Here is a 24893-nt window from a genome sequence, read left to right as displayed (position 1 = left end):
CAAATGTCTAGTCCTGGAAAATAATCACTACATTGGTCATGCCTACTTTCCAGACAAACTAGTCTGTTAGTTGCCCCCCAAATTTAATATTTTTTCTCCCATCGCTGTCCTTTGGTCAGATTCTCTATTCCCCATATCTAGAATCTGTGATATAGTGGGGGGGAGGAAGGAAGTACTAGATTTGGAGTCTGGTAACTGAGGATCCTGCTTAAAATTTCAGAATTTGGAAGACTTGGATTCAAGTTTTGTCTCTGTTGCACAAAGCCTGAGTAACCCTGATCAACTGACTGAGGCAGTTAGGTACTCACTAGTGAAAGTGTTAGACTTTTAAGTCAGGTTGATCCAAGTTCAAATTTAGCCTTAAGCACTTGCTGTGACCCTTGGCAAGCTGCTTCAGGTTCTCCTCCGTAAAAAGAGGATGATAATGGCATTAGGTTCCCTGAGGTTAACATTTATTTTGCAAACCTTACAGTATCATGCAAATGTTAGCTATTATTATAATGGTTGTTAACGTTGCCCTCTCAGTGCCTCCAGGCAACTCTCTCAGACTATACATTTCAGATGGAATAAGAAATCGGGTTGTCTTCACTGAAAGTTTTTTTCATAGCATTTTCTCCATGCCAGTGAAATCAGTTTCAGTTTAAAAACCAAAACCACAAACTGGGCCCCAATCCATGTTTTGCTGCTAATATGATCTTTGAAAAATTATTTATTCTCCTTAAATCTCAGTTTCTTTGTCTAATGGGAATAACAATATTCCTACAATCTTCACTGGATTGTTGTGATGATCAAATAAAATAAATAGATGTACTTTGTAAAGGGCCATATGAATATCGTACAAGATTTGTGTTTAGGGAATTTACAAAAGAGGAGATGCCATCACAAAACAAATAAAACTTGTCTTAGAGCGTTGCCTGGGGCAGTAACAAGTTGAATGACTTTCTCATCCCAATTGTCTCCTCTGGATCAAATCCAGTTGATCCCGGTCCTTCCAAAATGTGGTAGTCACAATTGAACACAGTACTGCAGATATGGTCTGACTAGAGCAGAATACAATGGTACTGTTACCTCCTTATTACAGGAACCCAAAATACCTTTGGTTTGTGTGTTGTTGTTTAAAAGGAAATAATGATTGGGGAAAGGGAGGAGGATTTTCAGAATTTAGAAGACCTGAATTCAAGTTTTGTCTCTATTGCACAAAGCCTGAGTAATGCTGGTCAGCTGACTGGGGCAGTTAGGTACTCACTAGTGAAAGTGTTAGACTTTTAAGTCCAGTTGATCCAAGTTCGAATTTAGCCTTAAGCACTTGCTGTGACCCTTGGCAAGCTGCTTCAGAATACCTTCAGAAAGGGTAAAAAGGTAAAAGCAAGTGACCAAAATAGGATTTAGCAATTGTGTACCAAAGAAAGTTGCCAGACTCCTCTGGGTCAAAGGGATCTTGGGAATCCTAGTACAGGAATTTTAGATTTGCCATTACTCCATTCTTCTGTTCTCCGTCTGAATAATTACCTCTGGGGTCCCTTATTCCCCTGGCACCCTTCTTCTCTCTCCCAGCACTTCCCTCATTTAACATCTCTCACTTCTGTAATCCTTAACTCCGATACTGGGGTTTTCACTTCTAAAGGGCAGGGGAAGAAAAGGTGGTGGTGGATATTTAGGTGTTTAGTTAGGGAAGGAGGATGTAGCAATCTGTTTCTCCGACAGAAGCACAGTTTCAATAAGCAACTGGGAACATTGAATAAACACTAATCAAACACCTTTAAAGGAGAAACTTTATTTCTATAACTGGGAAATAATCTATATTTTGACTGTATAGTATTCAGAGTCCCCGGTGGATAAGGGGCTTTATGATAGACAGGCTTAGAAACGCTTCTAGACTTGATTTATTGACTTGTCTGTTTCGGTCTGTCAGTGATCTGATTGACAGTGAAGACTGGAATATTATTTAAAGGGAATTTGTGCGTGTGCTGGTGTAAGCATAAGCATCCCACGTGTTTGCATGCGAAAGGTCTGTTCGTGTACCTGTCTGTGTGGTGTCAATGTGTGCCATGAAAGTGTAGGATGTATATCTGAGAATGAGATGTGAGCAGCGTATACGTGGGTGTACCCGGGATATGTATGTGATATGAGCTGTGTTGGTTTGGTATGTTTTGTGGAGGGGGCATGTGAGAGTAGGGTTCCAAAAATAATAGCAGATAAGACTGTAACAGAGGAAAATATGAGGAAAGGAATATTCTTCTTAGTGTCGCCGCCTTCGCTTCTCCCCAATTCCTCTTTGGACGTGTTTCCGACATTGGGCTGGTAGAATCAGGCTGGAGGGATCTACTGAGCCCAGGAGATTGGTTGGACTGTGCGACCTGAACCTTCCAGATGCTCAGTGAGGGATGGGAGGGATGTGATGAGAGTGTTGAGGGCAGCTTATGACTCTGAAGCACGAGCGCTGTAGTACCGGGAGGACTTATCCCCCGCAAAAAGATTCTGTTACAGGAGCAGGATTCCCCTCTCTCTGCTTCCTAGTCCAAGACTGGCGCCCCCCTTTCCCCGCCTCCTAAGAGCAGAGTTCGGCCCCTGGCTATTGAGCAGAGCCCCACCCCGCCCCCTCTCCCCGCCCCCTCCCCCGCCAACCTGGTGTTACCGAGAAGAGCTCCGCCTCCCGCTTCTCTCTCCGCCCCATAGCACCCCCTCCCCTCTCGGCGCTCCCCTCTCCCCCCTCGCCTCAGTCTGGCCGGCCCCATGTTACTGAGCGGAGCTCCTCCCGCGGGCTCGGGCCCCGGGCCGCGGGGAGCGCAGGGGGGCGCGGGGAGCGGCCCGGGGGGAGCCCGCCGGGGCGGTGGGGGCGCCGGAGCCGGCCCCGGGGGGAGCGGCGGCGGTGGGGGCGGGGGTGTGGCCAAGTGGCTCCGAGAGCACCTGGGCTTCCGCGGGGGGAGCGGCGGTGGCGGGGGTACCAAACCCGCACCTCCCGAGCCCGACTACCGGCCCCCAGCGCCCGCTCCAGCCTCGCCCCCCGCGCCTCCTCCCGACATCCTGGCCGCCTACCGACTGCAGCGTGAGCGCGACTTCGAAGACCCCTACTCTGGGGGGCCGTCGGGCCCCGCCACCCCTGCGGCCCCAGTAACCCCCGGCCCCGCGCCACCTCCGCGCCACGGCTCGCCCCCACACCGCCTGATCCGGGTCGAGACCCCCGGACCCCCTGCGCCTCCGGCTGAGGAGCGACTCCCGGCTGGCGGGGACAGGGTAAGTGCTGGGATCCGAGGGAGGCTCCAACGGCGAGGTGGGGGGGACTGGAGTGGGGGAAGGTGGGGAGAGAAAAGGTCCGTTTAATGTGTTCGGGACAAAGGTGGCCTCCGGATCCCTCGTGTCATTGCTGGCCCAAAAAAGAGGAGCTTTGTACCTGGCCCCCAGGGCTGCCCCCGGGGCTCCAAGCTTTGTTCTGGGTTTTAGTTTACTAATCTGGGACCAGAATCCTCAACTCTCCCCACTCCTGGGCTACAGCAGTCAGCTCCAGGCCCGCCTTTCTAAAGCCCTCTTTTTCTGCTCTCTGTGCATCTCTGCCCCTGAAGCAAGCCTTTTCTAACGGACCAGAGTGCCCGAAACCCAGTTAGTTGTACCTTCTCTGTGCCTTCGAAGCAGCAACGTCACAGCTGTTGTTTCCCTGCCCCCCCATTCCCCAAAACACACATGCACATACACACACATTGTGGTCACCCACCCACCTACCCCCTAGCCCAGGTCAGAAACAGCACAAAGCCCTGGAGCATTTCCTTCCTCTCTTTGAGAGATTCTACCTCCCCCCTCCTTCTACCCCCCACCAGGTAATGGTTCCGTCAGTAGGAGAAAAAAAAAGGTTAAGGCATGAATAAAGCTTCTCACTTTGGCACTTAAGCTATAACTGAGGCTTTGAACTGCTTGAGTGAAAAAGGAAAGCGCATTAGTAGGCAGTAAAAAAAGAGGTGCAATATGCAGGGGATACCTTGTCGTGGTGACCAACTGTCCAAGCCTTATCCTGAGACCCGTGCCTGGTCAGCTTCACCCCCTGCGCCCTATTCTTTGTCTTTCTCAAGGGCCATAGGAAGTGCCAAATCTTGGGACCTGTTGCAGAGGTCGGGCTGAGAATCTGTGCCCATTTTTTTTCACCTCCTGTTGTGATTCTCTTCACCTTGCTTACAGTTGAAGCAGAGAAAGTGAAGTCGATTTTCTTTTGATTAATTCTGAGGGGTAGGTGCGGTAGACCTGGAGGGGCAGCACAGGGAGCAAAGAAGCCGAGATTTGTTTCGTGGAAAACCAGGTATTTGGGTGGGGAAAAAGGGGGCAAGGAGGTTCACTTTTTCCAAGGGCCAAGGTGGTCCTGTCCTCTAAATAGCATCCTCACCTCCTCTAGTTGAGAATCCATCTCTTGCAAACAATTCTAGTCTGGCCCCTCCCAGTCAGAAAGTTAACTACTGAGATTCAGCCCGGATTGTCCCAGTGTTTGTGTCAGTTCCCCATTGCTCATTCCTCTCTCTCCCCCTTTGTCATCCTTCCTTGGTTCAGTATACTCCCTGAAGCTTTTTCCTTGTATTTCAGCAGGAGGGATATGTTTTATTATTTGAATTGAGAGCAAAGTTGCTGTCTGAATCCATCACATCCCTGGTGTTGATGATTTCAGAAGAGATAAGTGTGCTGGTTAGTTTCTGGATAAGAAAGATTTCTCGGGATTTGAATAGAAAGCTTTTTTTCTCTCTCTTAGTTTCCACTATGGGGCATAGTTACACTTCCTTAACCATTAGCTCTTGGAACCAAAAGGCTTGGGGTGGGGGTAGGCACTTCTAGGAGACTATTCTCCAGAATCATCAATAGTCTTTGTCTAATTTCCAAAGGTTTGCAATTGTTAGATGATATATGAAGGGGAGAAGAAGTAGACACTGGTTCTAAAAACTGGGAAGAAGAAAGTGAGCCCTGTTTTGGCTATCATCTGGATCATTTCATTCATGGAATAGCTCTTCTTTCCCCCACACCCAACCCCTTTGCTTCTAATACATACCCTATTTCAGGTCTCTGAATTTCCTCCCTTCAGATGATGATAACAGCCAGATAGGAATGTCCATTCTCTGGAATTACTTGGCCTACCTCAGGGGCAGTTCAGTCCAATTCCTGGTAGCAGAATAGACACAACCCTTTCTCTAAGGATTTCTTCCTAGGGTCTTGGTCAAGGTGGGGGAGGGGGAGAGAAGTGAGGCAATGGGGCAGGAATGGAAAAGGGATCAGTGAATTCCTGCACCCACTTCTACTGCTTGTTGTACTGCTTGTATGTGTCCTATAAATGGTTCATACCTTTTTAGCTGAGAAAAATTCAGTTCACTATCTCCAATCAATTTTAGGGTGCAAATCTAGGGATAAGAATAAGATCTAGCAGAATAATAATAATCGGTGCTCATATGACCCCACTTAATTTACAAAGAGGTTTACATTCATTAGTTCATTTAATTTTCATGAGATAAGCAATGCAGCTATTATTACCCTTATTTTATAGGTGTGAAATGAGGTTTAATTGGGTTTAGTTAGGCCCAAGGCCACACCGCTACTAAACAACAGAACTGAATTCACCCCCTAAGTCTTTTGGCTGCTGTGTTCTTTCCCTAGTACCACAGCCACCCAAAGAGTTGCCAACAGTTCCATTTGGATACTTTCTCTTCTTTAGCTGTGAGGTGATGGACCAGAGACATTTCATCAGTTAAGATAGAATCTGGAGGTTAAGACCCAGATTTGGGGGGAGGGAGGGTCATTGATTTCTGGTTCTATTTTATTGTTATTTGGTACTCAGTAAAAATAAGTGTAGAGAAGTCCTTATATACCCAGAAGTATACTACCCTGTCCTTCCCATCATTCTTGAAGTATATTTTCCTTAACCTCCTTAAAGAGCTGTCACCAAGTCAAAGAAAGAATGAATAGGAACTTTCTGAATCCCTTTGCCTCCCAAGCCAAAGTTAAATGTCTTCTGGGCCCAAGTTAAATGGAAGATCCACTGGTGACTTTCAGGAATGCTGAGACTGTCTCTTTCCATACCTGTAGTTCAGATTCTCAGGCCTGTGCTAGTATCTTTATCTCACCAAGCTCAAAAGGAGGCTCTATCTACTGTATATACCAAATATACATTTCTCCTTATCTCTCCCCACCCCCACCCCCACCCCATTCCTTCAAAAATCTCTGCCTGTTACTTGCTTCTAAAGCAAGTTAGTGATTAGGCTGTTTTTTACTGCCCTGGCTGCATCCTACTCTCTGGAGGCTTGATTCCCTCCCTTTTCCTGTTCCTTGTGACTGGGATTGTGGGGGCAGCTCAGAACTCCCTCAGAGTATTGCCTGAGATTTGAAAAAAGAAATATTCCTTTAACTAAAGAGGTTAGGAGGGAATGTATGTAGCGATCTACGGTCAGGATAGGGAATAGGGACCCTGGGTTACTCAGAGCTCTTCACAGGCAAGTGCTGTCCTTGACTCTTGATGGAATCTGGAGATATTTGGAAGATCTGGCCCGAGGAGTGCTTCCTGCTTGTGAGGTTCTGACAGCCTTAAGACCATCCATCTAGCCTCTCTTCCTGTAAAAGAGTATCACTCCCTGCAGCTGGCATGGAGAGTTCTTCCATCTGGGTGGGCTGGACTGGGCAGTTGGTGGTGCAGCGGGAGCTGTTTATGTCATGGAAGCAAACAGGCTTAACAATCTGGCCATGTGAAGGTGGGAGGCTGAGCACAGGTTTTGCTTCCAAGCTTGTCCTAACTACAGGAGGGAAGTGTTTCTTTTCTTTCTTCCTCTTTTCTCAGGCAGTCAATAAGTAAGTATTTATTAGGTGATTACAATGTATCAAGTACTAAACTAAGCCCTTTTAGAGATAAAAGAAAGCAAAAAAACGAATACACCTAAATCCCTGTTCTCAAAAAACTTACATTCTAATAGAGGAGATAACACTTAAGTGTAACATATAGCTAGGTACAAGATTTATATGGGGCAGCTAAGTGGTGCAGTTGATGAGAGTGCCAGGCCTGGAGTCAGGAAATTCTGAGTTCAAAAGCAGCCTTAGACATTGAATATCAGATGTGTGACTCTGGGTAAGTCACTTAACCTTGATTGCCACGGTTTCCTCATCTGTAAAATGGACTGAAGACAGAAATAGCCAGCTACTTTAGTTTCAAAAAAAAAAAACAAAACCCAAAACTGAGGTAATAAAGAATCATAGTGACTGAATAACAGAAAGGAAGGCAGGGACACTAGGAGGCAGATGCAAAGGAGTAGAACATTCTGGGCATGGAGAACATTTGGGCATTACAGAGGAATGGAAGCTTTGTATAAGAGTATGTATAGGGTAGCAAAGTGTGAGAAACCAGGAAGAAGCCAGGTTATAAAGAGCTTTAGATGACAAATAAAAGATTTATATTTGATTCAGGAGCTAATAGGGAGCCACTGGAACTCCTTGAGCAGGGGTGGGATATAGATCTGTATATTAGAAAAATCACCTTGGCAGTTTGGTCTACACCAAGGTTGGATTGGAGGGTGGAGAGGTTTATTATAGAAAGACCTGTTGGAATGATCCAGGTGAAAAGGGAGAGATAGTTCAGAGAAGTTAGAAATAACAAGATCTGGTTAATAGAGTGGCTGTGTGGCATGAGGGAGACAAGAAGGACACTCTTGGAGAACCCAACAATATTCAGGCAAAGGGAGGAAATGGATTGGAGAAAGGAAGAAGTGATTAGATAAGCAAGATCAGGTCACTCACTCTCCTCATCTGGGTTCTAGGGAGAGTTTGAGAGTAAAAGTGATTTTCTTTCTTTTTTGGTAGGAAAATAATCCCTTTCATTGTTAAGTCACTGCTGTGGTAATTACTGAATATAGAGTGGCAGAGGTACTAAAATAAAATTTAATTTTCTCTGCATTCAAACAGATTTTTTATCTAATCTAAAAGAGTGAATTTCTTTAGAATATGGAACTCCTAGATTAAGGGAATACCTCTGCGGTGATCTTGTTTCCCTGGAGCAGGAAGAGATTAAAAAAGACTGTATCAGATAGGGTTCCTTCCCTGAGGAGACATTTAGTCTAATTGCCTCCAGACTTTTCTATTTGTCCTGGACCCTACCCTGTTACTGCTGCTCAGGTAACAGGTCCTTTCACCTGACATAAACAGGAAGGGATGTTGGGGGAAAGGGAAGAATGTGAATAGAGAGGACTACCGTATAAGATTGAGGTATTACTATAGGGGAGGTTTTTGAGGAGTATGTAACTTTCCTGAACTTCTGTCCATTCTTATTGTTAGCTAAAGATGGCTTGATTGTCCAGCTCTGCTCCAAATCTCCATCCCCTCCTCCATTGTCTCATACACAGCCAAGTAGTGGAGGAAATCTGCCAGGCTGCTGGCTAACAACACAATGACACCTCAGCCCTGGAGTCATGCCAGCCAGCCGCCAGGAACAGCTGGGATATTGTAGGCTTTGTGGTTGGGAAGGAGCTACATGAACTAATACTGCTCAGTCAAGGGGCATATTCTTTAAGAGGTTAACTCCCCTCAACTTCACCAGCCCCCCAAAGACCCTAACTGTCTTATATTAGGAAGAGTTGGAATCAAATTCTGCCATTGCTACAGATCTTGAGTAAATTCTATAACTATCTGTGACTCAGTTTTTTCATCTTTAAAAGAAGGGGGATGAATTCAATGGCTCTTCCTGCTCCTCCTAACTCTCCAAGATTCTGTAAATGCTGAATCTGTACTCTCCCACGCCACCCACCTGGATGGGGTCTAAAGGACTTTGTACTAATTCCTTCACCTAGACACATAATCTCCTCCTAGAGCAAATCCCAAGGGCAGTTCAGTGGCCGAGTGCCCAGCCTATACTCAGGAAGATTCTTCTTCCTGAGTTTAAATCCGATCTCAGACATTAGCTGTGTGACCCTGGGCACTCCAGTATCTTTGCCAAGAAAATCCCAAATGGGATCACAAAGACTCCAGACAAGACTGAAATGACTGAATAACATAGAGCCAGGGCTGAAATGGACCTCACAGGCTTCCAGTTTTATGGTAAGGAAACTGAGGTACTCTCAAATTTGAACCCTTTCAGTCCCTTAGTTTAACTTAAGGTCTTGATGACTTTGCACATGCAAATACTATTGGATGGAGAAATCTGGGAAGCTGTTGTCAGTCTTTTGCACCTTGTTGTTCAGTCATGTCTGACTCATAATGACTTTATTTGGGGTTTTCTTGGCAAAGGTACTGGAATGGTTTACCATTTTCTTTTCTGGCTCATTTTACAGATGAGGAAATTGAGGCAAACAGGGTCAGGGTTAAGTGATTTGCCCAGGATCACACAGCTAGGAAGTGTTGAGTCCAGATTTGTACTCAGGCCTTTATGACTCCAGATTCAGCATTCTATCTACTGCACCTCCTAGATGCCCTGATCTGAGTGGTGAGGGGATTTGAAACCACTTTCTGTGACTTTCATTTGGAGAACCTGGAAAGGTAGCCTAGCATGTTTAGATAGGGCATCAGACTTGGAGATATCTGAATTCAAATTCTGTTTCAAACATGTTAGCTATTGTCATCCTGGGTAAGTCACTTAAATTCTGTTTGCCTCAGTTTCTTTAATTGTAAAATGGGCATAATAAAAGCATTTACTTCCCAGGATTGTTGTGAGAATCAAATGAGATAAAGCACTTAGCACACTGCCCAGGATTTAATAGTGCTTTACATATTTCCTTCTTTTCTTTTGAGCTTCAGTTTCCATATCTGTAAAATGAGAAGTTAAACTCTAAAAGTCTTTTAAGGCTCTAACTCTATGATCTTGTGTTTATCCTGGAGAAGTAAATGCTGGGGAATAAGGTGGGGGAACATCCTGATTACCTTCAACTATTAGAACAGTATTGAAGAGAAAGGCATTAAATCAAACACTTGCTAGAGAAGGGTGGTAAAGCTTTTTTTTACTTGGACCTGGATGATAGAACCAGCACCCATATTCAGGTCCAAGGAGAGTGTAAGGAAAGATAAAGAGGAAAAAATCATACTTAATATAAGAACCAATTCCTTTTTTTAAAAATAAATTTATTTTTTAAATAGTAGTTTTTTATTTTCAAAACAATGCAAAGATAGTTTTCACCATCATCTTTGTAAAACCCTGTGTTCCAAAATTTTCTCCCTCCCTCCCCCCACCTCCCCTTAAACAGCAAGTAATCCAATATAATTCTGGATTCATGAATAAAAGAATCCATGTACAATTCTTTTAAATATATTTCCATATTTATCATTCTGCACAAGAAAAAATCATATCAAAAAGAAAAAAAATGAGAAGGAAAAAAAAATAAGCAAACAACAACAAAAAAGGTGAAAAAAACTGTTATGATCCACATTTAGTCCCAACAGTCTTCTTTCTGGATGCTGATGGCTCTCTCCACCCCAAAGCTATTGGAATTGTCTGAAAAGGACCAATTTCTTTCTTTTTTTTTTTTTTTTATTTTGCTAATGATTTCTTATGTAAAAGCCATAAATTCTGCCATTTATTTGTTTCTAACTTTTCTCAAAATTCCAATTGTACTCTTGAATCATCTTTAAACTTTATCTTGTGCTGTGTTTTATTGTGAATTTACAATTCTGTGCTTCATCAGGTATTGATTCAATTTAGGGAACCAATTTCTTGACAATTAAATCTATCTCTTGATACAGCTAGATCTCACAGTGGATAGAGCTCCACACCTGGAGTCAAGAAGACTAATCTTCCTGGATTCAAATCTGGCCTCAGACACTTTCTAGCTGTGTAATGACTAGTCATTTAACCCTGTTTTTCTCTGTTTCCTCATCTGCAAAATGAGCTGAAGAAGGAAAAGGTAAATTACTCCTGTATCTTTGCCAAGAAAACCCCAGATAGAGTCACGAAGAGTCAGTCACAACTGAAATGACTGAAGAAAAATTCTGTTCCCAAACGGATTAGGCTTCATTGATGGTCCTGAGTCCCTGGTAGCTGTTCATGCTACACAACATGATTCACGTGATTCACACAAAGGTTAGATTAGATGAAGTTTCTTGTTCTTTTCCAAATATGAAATTTTGTGTTTAGGGGATTTGGGAAGAGGTTTTTGTAGTCAAATAAAGATAATGGGATGTCAGATGTAAGAAACTATAAGTTAGATGGGGGCTAGCAGTTCTGGTTTCTCCTGCTTCGGTTTTATCTGGATCTTAGCAGTCAAAGGAAAGTCAGTAAGAAGCACATGGTAGATAAAGTGCTGGAAAGTTATGAGGATCAACAGAGATAGAGTGCAAAACACTTTGCTACCCTTAAATCACTATATAAATGTTAGCTATTATTATTATTATTATTGTGGTGGGGGGCAGGAAACAGACCAACGACTGAGGAACAGAAATAGGTGGAGGCAGTTTTCCTGTCACCATGAGTGGAAATTGTGAGGAAAATCCCAAAGGTGGGACAGGGCAGGTATCTATGCTATGCCATTCCTTGCTCCTGCTGGCTCCTTCTCTGTGGGCAGGATGCTGTGGATGTCCCAGCCCAGGAAAGGGGGCAGCAACTTCCAGAAGCAGGGTGTGGGAACTGGGAACTGAACAGTAGTGTCATTGAGGTACCCGCCACTCTGTCACCTGTTCTACCTGCAGGCACCAAGGTCTGGGACTGAGGCCCCAGAAACCTACGCTGCCATTCCAGGAGTGGTCGTGGCTATGGGCACCAACCCAGAACTGGATGCATGTAGGAGGAGAATAGGGTGCCAGAACTGGGAGAACGACTGCCAGACCCAGGCCTCAGGAGACCTACCCAGACCAGGCCCTGGGGAGTATTTTTGTTTCCCTTTCATCTAGAACCCACAACAGGAGCAGAGTAAACAAGGGTTTGGCTGTGAGATAGAAGGATAAGCTGTTGAAAGCACCATAATGTTTATTTTTAAAATTAAATTAAAATTTTAATTAACAAAATGTATTTTTCTCTCCTTCCTATTTCTTACCTTCTCCCCATTTAAAAAGAAAGAAAATAAAACCTTTGTAATAAATATACATAGTATAAGCAAAACTAACTCCTACATCGTCTATGTTTAACAATATAGGTCTCATTCTGTATCTATCAATTCTTTGTCAGAGGATGCTTATCATGTTGTTCAAAGGTGTCTGGCTTTTCTTGACCCCATTCTGGGGTTTTCTAGGTAGAGATACTGGACTTGTTTGCCATTTCCTACTCTGGCTCATTTTGCAGATGAGGAAACTTGAGTCACTTGCCTAGGATCACACACTCAGGAAGTGTCTGAGGCCAGATTTGAACTTGTCTTGCTGATTCTAGCCCCTGCGCTACATCCACTACATCATGTGGGTATGATAGATCGTAAGTTTTCTGGAATCACGGTTAGTTGATTAGAATTCTTAAGTCTTTCAAAGTTGTTTGCTTTTACAGTGTTGTTAATTGTATAAATTGTCTTCCTGGTTCTGCTCATTTCCCTCTGTATTACTTTATACAAGTCTTCCCAGGTTTCTCTAAAACTTTTTATCGTTTCTTATTTCACTGTATTATGTATGTATTATAATTTGTTCAGCTGTTACCCAGAAGTGGTTTCCACTTCTTTGCTCTACAATAAGAACAGCTATAGTTATTATTTTTTTTTTTTTTTACTTATGGTTCCTTTTCCTCTCTTTGATCTCTTTGGGTATGTTACCCAAAAGGGTATTTTTTACCCTTTACACTGAGGTATTTACAATTACATTACATTTACAATTAATATTACAATAGAGGTATTTATGGGTCAGATAGAATGAACAGTTAAGTGATATTTGAGGTATTATTCCAAGTTGCTTTATAGAATGGCTGTACCTATCATATTATTTAATCAGAGGTTTGACGGTTCCCAAAGGTAGCTGGATGACTCAATGGATAGAGTCCTGGCTCTGGACTCAAAGAAGATCTCAGACACTTCCTAGCTGAGTGACTGTAAGCAAATCACTTTCCCTCTATTTTCCTTAATTCATTGAAAAAGGGAATGACAAATTGTTCCAACATCTTTGCCAAGAAAACCCTATGGATACTGGACCACAAAGTCACAAAGAGTTGGACAAGACTTATTGACTGAAAATGGAGATCCAACCGAGGGACTGACATCTAATCCTAGGAATAAGGAAAGAACTTTGAAAATCATCTAATACAACTTCTAATTCAACAGATAAGGAAACTGAGGCCCAGAAGAATGAAGTGTTGATTCTCTAGAAGGGGATAGAGCTATAATTTCAATGAAGGAGTTTTGATTCAGTGTAACCTCCAGATCTACTGATGGCCCAGCATAGGTCAAGTGAGGTCTCAGTTCTCAGAATAATAACAATGATATAATAATTTATATAGGGCTTTAAGGTTCATGGAGTATATTACATATACTACCTTATTTGAATAGAGGAAAAATAAATTCCTCACATATGTTATGTCTTAAAGTATAATCTCTCTTCAAGAGAAATTTTCGTCTCTCACACCCTGGGATTCTCATATTCTCTCCTTTTTTGCCACATCATGATAGCTAACAATTATATAACTCTTACCGTGTGCCAGACACTGGGCTAAAGACTTCACAATTATTATCTCATTTGATCCTCACAACACTAGGAAGTAAATGCTGCTATTTCCATTTTGCAGATGAGGAAATTGAGGCAAAGAGAGATTAAGAGACTAGGGTCATATAGCTAATAAGCATTTGAGACTGAATTTAAACTCAGACTTCCCTAATCTCAGGCCTGAAGCTCTCTCCACTGTGCCATCTAGCTGCCTTTTAGTAGAGGAAGACTCTCATAAAAACCTGCCTGAATTTCTGTAGCATCTTCCTAACAAGTTTTAATGCCTCTATTTTCTTTTTAACCCAATTGATCCCTTTTTCATGTACTTGCTGCTGCCAGACTGTCTTTTGACCAATCATGTCACTTTTCTGCTCAGAAATATCTTTGTCTGCTTATTACTTACAAAGTAGAGTGCATATTCCTTGTCTGACATTCAAGAGCTTTTGAAATATGGCACCACCCTTCCTTTCACAGTCTAATTTCATATTACATTCCTTTACATATTTTATGCTTTCACCAAGCTAGATTACTCTACTAAACATATCTGGTACTTTCCCACCTGCCTACCTTTGCCCAAATGGTTCCCTCCACCTGGACTGACCTCCTTTCCCTTTTTTGCACATTGGCATCTCAAACAATCCTTAAAGCCAAACTTAAATGCTATGAAGCTTTAAGCTCTAATGCTGCCCTGTCGGTCAGAAAAATTGGCAATGGACTTTCCAATGACTACTCAGACCTCACATAACACTTGTATGTATCTGCATAATTGTTTGTGTTTATGTAATCTCTGTGCAATAAATTGTAAACTCAATGAGAGTGAGGACTATTTTATCTACTATATGATCACATATATGTATGCATATATATTCATGTATACATGTGTATAACATATTACACACACACATATATATCTTCAAAGTTTAGCACTAAGCTATTCATCATAAGCACTTAATAAAAGGGGAATTCTAAATTAAACTGGAATTCGGAGTAATTTAATTGGTAAATATTTATTGAGTACCTACTATATGCAAAACATACTGGAAATAAGCATCTTAGTGGCCCTAATCATTTTCTAAAAATATTTTTGTTTCATTAAATATTTTCTAATTACATATAAAAACAATATTTAAAAATCTCAAGTGCCAAATTCTCTTTCCTTCCTGCTCCTCCTCCAGCTCTTCAGAAGGCAAGTGATATGATATCAATTATCCATGGGAAGTCATGCAAAATATATGTTGCAAAAGAAAACACACAAAAAAGCAAGAAAAATAAAGTTCTTGGGTTTGTTTTTGTTTTTTAAGTATACTTCAATTTGTACTCAGAGTTCATCAATTTTCCCTCTGGAGGTGGATAGTATTTTTCATCCTGAGTCCTTTGGAATTGTGGATCATTGTTTTGTTCAGAGTAGCTAAGCCTTTCACAGTTGATCATTGATACAATGTTGCTGCTACTGGGTACAGTGTTCTCCTACTATTGCTCTCAATGGTCTTTATCTTACTGACAATAGCGACTATTTCCTGAGTAGGTAGGTGGCTTCTCCTGAAGAAGTAAGAGGAGGAGGTGTGATTCAGAGCTGCCACAGGAAATTTGTCTTTACTATCTATCAATTTCGAAAGCAAATAGTAACTCAGAGCAGGCAGAGATGAGAGGGATTATAAAAATAAATGAAGGGCCTAAAACTGATAGCAATGATACAAAGTGGGTTCCACGGGTTCAGAGCTTTAGAACTGGAAGAGATCTTGGAGCTTTTCTCATCTGATCATTTTATTTTAGAAAAGGAAACTTGGGTCTAGAGAGGTAAGTTATTTACCAAAGGTTCACCTAGGAACTTGGTCACAAAGCCAGCTCATTTGACTCTTAGATCCAGTTCCCTCCCACCCCGGGAAAATGAAACAAAGAGTTATGATTACTAAACAATCCTGTCTTAGGGCACAGGATGCCTCAATGCTGAGAGAACTCTAAGAAATGGAAGTTGTGGAAGTCTAGGAGCCAAGAGGAGATATCTAAATTGGAGAGATCACCTCCTCCCTTTTGCCAGCTAAGGTCCCACTCAGAAAGGTCTAAAAGAAGGAGACACCTAAATCCTAGTTCCTATACTCAGGCACAATTTGAGTCACACCCAAAGCCTCCATCCCAGTTGGATCACTCAGCCCTGATCTGTCCAATAGCTGACCTTGGGTCTTAGTTCCCAGTGAAAAGTGAATGGAGCCACTCACATTCCCTCAGGCCCCTTGAAGCCACTTCCTGTCATGCTTTGTTCCCCTCCCTTCCCACTCCCCTCTTTCCTGTGCTGCTTGTTGGTTTTGGCAGCCACTGGGTGGGATAGGCACTTTTGTTTCTACCTCCCACTGGTCCCTCAGGAGCAGGGTTGGGTGCAACTGCTCCTTCTGCTTCTCCAGCCCTATGCCCTGCTCTCAGAAAGGCTCCATTGTACTACAGACTGCACCCTATTGCCCGCCTCTCCCTGGGGCTCCTGGGAAGAGAACATCAAGTACCTCCCAGGATGGGTGATGGGACTAGCAGGCATGTTACATCAGTGTTGAGAAGTTCAAGAAAGAAGAGTCTTGGTGGGGTTGTGTTTGCAGGGGACAAAGAGGGATGGTGTGGACAAAAGAAACTTCACTTGTTTCTTGATGAAAATACTGGAATGGTTTGCCATTTTCAGCTCATTTTACAGATGAGAAAACTGAGGCAAATAAGGTTAGGTGACTTGCAAGACACTTGTGTCTTCAATTCATGAAGATCAGTCTTTCTGACTCCGGGTTTGGCACTCCACCATTATATCATCTTGCTGTCCTGAAACCTGTAGATAATAGAAGAAACAGAGTGGAGGACAGGGAGGAGTGAGTATAATAGTTATCAGCAAAGCTCAGCTGTACTTTTATTTATTATAACATACCCCTAATCCTCCTTTCACGCTATCCAAGGCCAGTGTCCCGTTCTATCAGAGCCCTGTCCCTTAGTTCATTTAGGTAACAAATCTTTGTTGAATACTCAGAAAAGGCCTCAAACAATCTTCTCCACAGTATTCGAAAGCCTATACCCCAAACCCTGAACTAAAGGGTTTCTTCTTGCTATTCTACCAATGCCAATGGCCAGTTTGATGGTAGAGTGGATAGAGTGCCAGGCCTGGGATCAGGATGACCTGAGTTGAAATCCAGTCTCAGACATTTAGCAGCTATCACTTAATTCTGTTTGCCTCGGTTTCCTGATCAGTAAAATGAGCTGGTGAAGGAAATGGCAATAGTCCAGTATCTTTGCCAATAAAATGCCAAATAAGGTAATGAAGAATCAGACGTGGCTGAAATGAGTGACCAACAAATAACTCCTTTGCCCCCATGACTGAAAACGCCAGCATTAATAGGTTAGACCCCATCTACCTCTTCTACTCCAAATGCTAAGAAAAACTGCCTGATGCCTCTTTTCTTCTATTTATTTTTTATTTATTTTTAAAAATTCAACTAAGGCAAGATCAGGGTTGTAAAACTTCATCATGGAAATAAGGGACTTAACCTACAACAAGAGAAGGTTCAGAGGTATTACTTTTATTTAATACTGTCAGCTTCTATTCAAGTTCTTTGGCCAAACTCCCAGATTGTCTTCTCCCACTTTGAGTAAGTGACATCCATTCCATTTGTTTTTTTTAAATTTTATTTTTATTTTTTTATTTAATAGCCTTTTATTTACAGGATATATGCATGGGTAACTTTACAGCATTAATCCATTCCATTTGTAATAAAAATCAGTGGACTCCAGAGTATGCTAAAGCTAGCTTGAGCTAGTTTTGAACTGATTATTTTAAATTTTCAATGTGAGTATTTATATTTCGGGAAATTGGTAAATGCTAAAATCAGGTCTATTAGTTTGTTGATTATCTGGACTTTAAAATGCAGATTAAACTTTAACGCATGTCTTATGTAAATTTTTTTCCCTTCGGAGAGCCTGTTGTTAAACATTCATCAGTAATGATGTTTGGAGCTCTCCTAAAGTAAAAGAAAAAAAAAATTGTTATATATTCAACTTTCTTTTTAAGTATTTATTGAAGACTTTTATATATAAGGTACTGTATTAGGCAATAGGAATAAAAAAGCAAACTGGAAAACTGTCCCTGCCCTCAGAGAAGTTACATCTACTTATATTCCTACACCTATATCAAGTTACATTTACTAACTTTGTTCTAGATTACCTAACTTCCTCAAGGGTTGCAAACCTTTGTGCCATGAATCCATTCTCAAAGCAATGTTTTTAAATGCATAAAATAAAATACTTGGGATTTTAAAGAAAACAATTATATTAAAAAAACAGCTATCAAAATATTTTTAAAAATAAATCCCTGGGCCCTTGGTTAAGATCTCCTGCATTATTAAGTATTTGTTTCTCCTCTTTATCTCATCCCTGAAAAATAAAGGCAACCCGCCCCCAAAAAACCAACAACCTTTATAAAACAAATACATACATATTATTTTTCATTTTCTTTATTTTTTTCTTTTGAACTGTTACTTCTTTCACAATATAATTAATGTAAAATATGTTCTACATGATTGCACATATATAACCTTTATCAAATTGCTTACTATCTTAAAGAGGGAAAAAGTGAAAGTGGGGGGAGAGAGAAAATTTGGATCTCAAATCTTTAAAAAGTGAATGTTTAAAATTGTCTTTGCATGTAATTGAGGAAAAAAATACTACTAGAAAAACCAAAATATGTATAGTCAAGCAAAATAAATTTTTATGTTGTCCATGTCCCCAAATGTGGATCTTGTTTTACTTATTATTAGTCAGTCACCTCTCTGTAGGGAATGGGTATATATTTTTGATCATTGGTCTTGTGGTTGATCATTCAATTGATCAGAGTTCTAATACTTTCAAAATTGCTCATTTTTACATTTAAAAAAATATTATATTAGGGCATCTCAAAAAGTGTTAGTACATTTATAAGCTATTAAATCTCTTGCTTTAGGAAGAAAAGAACTGAATTTCTTTGAGTCTTAATTTTCTCATCTATGAAATGGTTTCCCATCCACCTCATAGGGTTTAATGAGGAAAGCAAGCCATCAGGCATTATGTGAATGTGAGAGAAGATAATAATGGTGATAAATTATTTCTTCCCTCAAAGTTTTGTTCTAGTGCCCCATTGTGTTCTGAGGATGACCTTGGACTTCCCAAGGCCTGCCAGCAAAACACAAACACCTACCAAAGTGGGAAGGCTTTAAATACAGGCTCAGTGACAAACTGTCATCCAGGATACAGCTCAGGGAGGCTCCTCAGCAGAAGGCTGGAGACCAAGTGGTGAATTTATTTGACTAAAGCAACTCTTGTAACAGTTTGCTAAGTAAAGCATGGTAGGGAGAAGTGTGTAAAGAGTTTCGGTGGTTTACAATCTGTGCTTCTGGAGGGAGCTGCCACACTTCAAAAAAGCCAGGTACTTTGGAATTACTGAAACAAAGAAAAGCCATTTCTTCCTGAGGGTCTAAGACACCGGCGGACTCTAGGCCACACATCAAATTTATGGACAGTTCTCAGGAGTCATTCTCTAGGTTAAACACTCCCTTGTTAAAGCAGCAGAGGGCAGAGCTTTGCCACTGGGAACAGGAATGAAAGTAAGGGCAAGGAATCTACCCTATGGTTGGTTTTGGACTCTGGCAGGAGTGAACCTTAGGGCAACAGCCCCTTTGAATAAGTGATTACAACCATTATCTCTGCCTGCACCTCCATGGAGACTGATAGCTATTTCCTGGCCAGTTAGTTATACCCAAGATCTTTGTCTTGATAGAGTAGGGAAACCATGGACAGGAGCAATGACAGGAAAGACACATGGTTTAGTCTACAACCTGGTATTTATTATTCACCCACTGCCCACGGGCAAAGGACTTAATGAATGAATGAAAACCTTTTATTAAGTGCTTATTTGATAAATGCCAGTTGTTGTGCTAAGCACTGGGGACATAAATAGAAAAAGAACTCAGTCCCTGTTTTCAAGGACTTCACATTCTCAATTGAGAAAAAGACAAGGCATATTGGAGCTCCAGGGCAGCTTGGAAGGCCTAGAAGTGCCAAGGGCTCAGCTACAGGGCAGATGGCAAGCCCCAGAGTTTTAAGGATGCAATGGGGTTGCCAACCCCATTGGAATAACCCACCTCTATTTGGGAAAGATGGGGGGTACAGGGAGCTTAATGGCACCCTTCACTTAAATGAAGGCCATTTAATCTAGGTACAGAGACTTCCTGTACTTCTGGGCTTAAGGTAGGGCCTGGAGCAGCTTCTGGGACTGAAGGGACTGGCATTTCTTGAGAATGGAACCTTATGGGGAGAGGAAGAAGGGAAAAAGAAAGTCAGGATCATAGATTAGAACTGGATGTCCAGCAGAGGTCCTTAAGCCCCCTTCTTATTTTACAAATAAAAGAAACTGAAGCCCTGAAAATTCTAATAATCTGCCCAAGGTTGGCCAAGATTCAAATCCAGACTCTCTCCATTCAATGCCCCAGGGCTCTTTCCACTGTACCACAGTGCCTTATTGGTGGTTAGGTAGTTGTCTAAAGCAAGTGATTCTTAATCTTTTTGGTGTCAGGGACTTCTTTTGGCAAATTGGTGAAATCTATGGACCCCTTCTTAGAATCACATTTCCAAATACATGAACCAATGAAACCAATGATCTTAGTCTGCACATTCCCTCTTAGGCGACTTTTATTCCTCTCTTTGTCCTACTTCTTCCCTCCCCTTCCCCTTGCAGCTGGTAATCCTAGAGGACTATGCCGACCCTTTTGATGCTCAAGAAACAGGAGAAGGCACAGCAGTGCCTCCAGGGCCCTCAGAGAAGATACCAGAGAATGATGGCTACATGGAGCCCTATGAGGCTCAGAAGATGATGGCCGGTGAGCACAGGTCTTGAAGCACAAGTTAAGCAGTAGAGTTGAAAGACTAGGCTTCCCTAGTTCCTAACGCTTCATGGGTGTGTACAGACTCATTTATCTCTTTTAACATAGCCTTGTATGGTAACAGTCATAGTGTTCAGAGCTAGAAAAGGGCTTTAAGATTTACACGGTCCCATCCCCTCATTTATAGGTGAGGAAATGCTAAGCTACTTGCACAGTGCTTAATACAGCTCCTGGCATATTATAGTATATAACAAATGTCTGTTGATTGATTTTCCCACTTGCACAGTGGCAAGTTTGCTAAGTTTGAACCTGAGTCCTGTGATGATAAGGTATATAATAGAAATGTAGGACAGGACCCTTGCTACTAGCCCTTGTGCTTTACACCATCAGACATAATGCAAGATAGGATATAATCAAGTGCTATGAGCATATATTGATGAGAAGCAATGGTCTGGCCTTTGGGGATATTCATAGTAGCTGGGAAAACAGAAGGAAGTAGACAAGACAATGAAAAGAGAAGTCTAAGAGACCATTAGAGGAAAGGTGAATCAATATAAGTGTAGTCAAGGAGGCGGAAAAAGCCAATACGCATAAAGGGAGCTGACAAGAAGCCAGGAAGACCTGTGTTCCAATCTTGCGTAGGATATAGTTTGACTATATGATCCTAAGCCACTTAATTTCTCAGTATTTTGGACCAGAAGGTACCAACTTGTGCTAGGAGAATTCTCTATACCAGTGAAATCACAGGTCCAGTTGCTATTATCCCGTCATAAGGATAAAACTTCATAAAATGGGGGTGATCAGCAGTACCAAATACATCCAAAAAAAGGAAGTCTGATTGTGAATGACAAAGGATCTATTTTGTATCCCAGGAAAATGAGGATGGAGATTGAATTTGTAACCTCCTGTCTTCCTACTGGATAATCCTGAGTCCTATGATTGCCTCATCCAATTAGTTAACCCTTTCTTCTCTAGACTTTCCCTTCTTTGAATCTCCCAGAGCTCATGTAGTTCTGGTATTCTACCTGAAAACCAATTCCATTTCTTTTCTGTGGGAGCCTCCCTTAGAATGACAGCATTAGGCTTCCAGCCAGGATAGACATGAGTTTAAATGCAGGCTTAAACACTAGCAATGTGACCCCAGAGAAGTAACTTAATACCTGCCTCTATTTCTTCATCTGTAAAATGGGAATAATAGTAGCACCCTAAGTCCTAAGATTGAAAGGCTCAAATGAGATAAAATTGCATAGTGCCTGGCCATAGTAAATGCTGCATAAATGTTATTGTTAAAACTAGCTGCCAGGGATGAGGCTCTGAGCTGGCTAAGGCTTGAAATTCCTTTCCTTTCCTTTCCTTTCCTGTCTTCTTATTGCCTCATCCTGCTAGAGATACGAGGCTCCAAGGAAGCAGCTGCCAAGCCCCTTCCCCTATATGACACACCCTATGAACCAGCAGAGGAAGGGCTCTCCCCTGAAGGTGAGGGGGCTGGTCGACCCCGGGAGTCCCGGCTACCTGAGGATGATGAGAGACCCCCTGAGGAGTATGACCAGCCCTGGGAGTGGAAGAAGGAGAGGATCTCCAAGGCCTTTGCCGGTAAGTTTCTGGGCAAGGAAAAGGCAGGCTTGGGAGGGAGGATTCAGCATATTCCCTCAGGTGTTTTATGGGTACCCTAAGTGTGGAGATGCACAGATCAGGATACCACCAGGGAGGGCATTTGCTTAATTTGAGATGCGGGGAGATGAGAAATGCATAGAGAGGCAGATCCATTTTCCTCCACCCCAGGACCTCTGTTCCAGAAATTGGCAATTGGTCAGTTCTGGGCGTTTTGGTGACTTTCTTAGCACTTTCTTCTGGCCTCTGTGTTCTTAAACTGTTATGACCCCTTACTCTCTCCTGCACATCAGATGTCCCACTCTGGGGCCTTCAGCCAGGGTTAGATAGATGGAATGGGAATGGACAGAAGGCCAAAGGGGCTTACCTCTGGAGTGAGTAAAAGGGAATGCAATCCAGGGAAATGTTTACTGAATACAGAGTGTATGTCGGAGTAGGGTGGAAAAGTATGTGTGAGTGGGAAGCAGGGAGGATAAATGGGAGTTGGGAGAGGTACATTAGAATTATTTATTACAATTTTTCTGCAGAACCCCAAGCTTGTTCATCTGGTGTGATGAAAATTGCTGAGGGGAAAGATGGGAATTAAGAGAACCCAGAGTATGGAGGCTGAAGATCCCTGGATCCCAGATGTACCTTAGCTTCTGAGTGACCCTGAAATGTGTCTTAGGGGAAACTAGTGGGGGAAGTGGGGAGGGAAGAGATCCTGAGAAAGGAAGGGGTAAGGGGTACTCTCTCTTAAACACAAAGCTCTAAATTCTGTTAGCCGTCTGCTACTCACCCTGCCTTCTTTCTCCCAGGCCCAAAGGGATGGGCCCAGTTCCCTTCTTTTTCCTCTGCCCCTCCCAAGGTTGAACCCTTAACTAGACTGGGAAACCACAGGTTTCTAATTTGCTTCCTAGGAGCCCGAGAGAGAGAGAGAGAGAGAGAGAGAGAGAGAGAGAGAAAGAGAGTGTGTGTGTGTGTGTGTGTGTGTGTGTATACGCGCGTGCAGCTGAGGATGGCCAGTTTATCTCCTGAAGTCTCCTTGGAGAATCAATACTGTTTGTATTGCTTAATGGGAAAATCTATGCTCGTCATTAGGAAACCTCGTTAGCAACCCCGTAGCCTTCAGTGGCATCCCTCCTCTAATTGGCAATGCTCTGGATCTAGGGGGATGTTAAATTTTATTAATGTGTTTTTCCCCAAGTCTAGGTATTATTGACAGGCTGAAACTTATATACCCAACCCATTCTTTGGGACTAAGTATGGGGAGTGAGAAAGCAGGGGTTGTGAAGAGAGGGAGATGGGTTATAAAAGCCTTTTTGGGGGTGGCAGAAGAACTCCCTTCATTCTCTAGTCTTTGGGTAACTTTTTTTTCCTAATCATTAACAAATGCTTTCATTAGACAGTTTTCCCCCTAAACCCGAAGGCTTGCACTCATGCTACTCCCCAGCCAGCCTCCTATTCTATCCCTGAGAATCCCCCTGTCTTTACTACTCAGCCCTCTGCACATGGTTCTGTTAGGCTCTCTTGCACTCTGGGTTTCTGTATCTCAACCTCTATTTCTTGTCTCTCTCTCTCTGCTTTTGTCTTCCTCCCTCTGCCTCTGGCTCCAGTTGACATTAAGGTCATCAAAGACCTACCTTGGCCACCACCTGTGGGACAGCTGGACAGCAGCCCTTCCCTCCCCGATGGGGATGGGGACATCTCTGCTCCGGTCTCACCCCTTCTCCCTGAGCCCAGCCTAGAAGACGGCAGTGGTGGGTTGTGAGCCTGGGGGAATACTGGGAAGGGTGGGCCCTGCTGTAGGTTATGTCCTAGGGACAGCATCCTCTTATGTCTCAGGACCCTGAGGCCCCTTCCCTTCCAAGAGCCTATAGAAGGGGGAAGGGAGGAGGGAAGATCACAACAGAAGGGAATTATGTGTTGAAAAGAGGTATAAAGGGTGAATAGGGAATTCTCTCTTCTTCTAGGCAGCTAGAAATTTTTTGGCAGAAAGGAGGAATCCTAAATTCTTTCCTCTTTGGTGTTATGGCCCAGGGCCAGCCAGCAAGCCCTTACCCCTCCTCCAAAATGTATCTAACTCATCTCCCAACTCATTTGTTTTATAAATCTCCCTTTAAAATCCCTACATTTCTGGGAAGCAGGATGAGATAATACATTGAATCCCTAACTTAATACATGGATGAATTTATCTAGTTAAATTATTGTGAATGAGGAACATTACTGTAGGAATACTTAGCCTGGGCCTTATGAACTTGTTTTTTGAGAACTATATGGTAATTATTGTCATTACATTATATTATGATTACATTATGAGGTTATATAATTATTCCTTTGTAATCCTACGTATTTTATTTTATGCATTTAAAATCATTATTCTGTGAAACAGTCTAAGTTTCACCTTCCTGCTAAAGGGAGTCCCTGACACAGAAAAGGTCATGAACACTTCCTTTAGAAGTAATGGCATTTGCTGAAAGGAGCCTAAAGAGGGCAGAAGGGAGAAGTAGGGGATGCTCAAGTCTCCAGGAGACCCCCTTCACAGTATTGTCCTGTGCACACATTTGCATCCTCACAGCCTTTTGTGAGCGTCCCTGGGTACATTTCTGAGTGCTGAAGTACAGACTAGTGTGTGGAACCAGCATCACCACTGGATAACCTCAGCTGTCAGGCTTGCCCTGATCTGGGACAAGAGAGAACAGACAGACGTCCTAGGCAGCTGTATCTGCATATGAGGGAGGGAGGGAGAGGAAGGAGGGGGGAGGAGACCAAAGAAAGTGATTTCAGTCCTTGAGGGGAAAGGAGGGAGGGCAGGCAGACAAACAGAGGCTCTGGGCAGGATTAGCCTGTCAGGATGGCACTGAAGGGAATCTAGTAATTGTTCTAAGATCG

At 42.5% G+C, this 24893-nt stretch overlaps 1 protein-coding gene across 3 annotated transcripts in view; it reads left to right on the top strand.

The window, feature by feature from the left end:
• The first annotated feature begins 2704 nt into the window (after positions 1-2704).
• The window catches only part of SHF (Src homology 2 domain containing F), a 28472-nt gene continuing 6283 nt past the window's right edge, over positions 2705-24893 (top strand). The window contains exons 1-4 of one of the 3 annotated variants that reach the window (XM_031952236.1): positions 2705-3234; positions 20267-20408; positions 21798-22004; positions 22550-22651. In XM_031952236.1, the coding sequence (XP_031808096.1) occupies positions 2734-3234; positions 20267-20408; positions 21798-22004; positions 22550-22608 (909 nt within the window). In that variant the 5' untranslated portion in view covers positions 2705-2733 and the 3' untranslated portion in view covers positions 22609-22651. Of the gene's footprint in view, positions 3235-20266; positions 20409-21797; positions 22005-22549; positions 22652-23617; positions 23762-24893 lie in introns of all 3 variants that reach the window. The other 2 variants (XM_031952234.1, XM_031952235.1) reach the window with 2 other exon arrangements.

Source organism: Sarcophilus harrisii, chromosome 2 (assembly GCF_902635505.1).
Source record: "Sarcophilus harrisii chromosome 2, mSarHar1.11, whole genome shotgun sequence".
NCBI lineage: Eukaryota > Metazoa > Chordata > Mammalia > Dasyuromorphia > Dasyuridae > Sarcophilus > Sarcophilus harrisii.
Note: the sequence above shows the minus strand (reverse complement) of the source record. Positions and strands in the feature narration are given on the sequence as shown.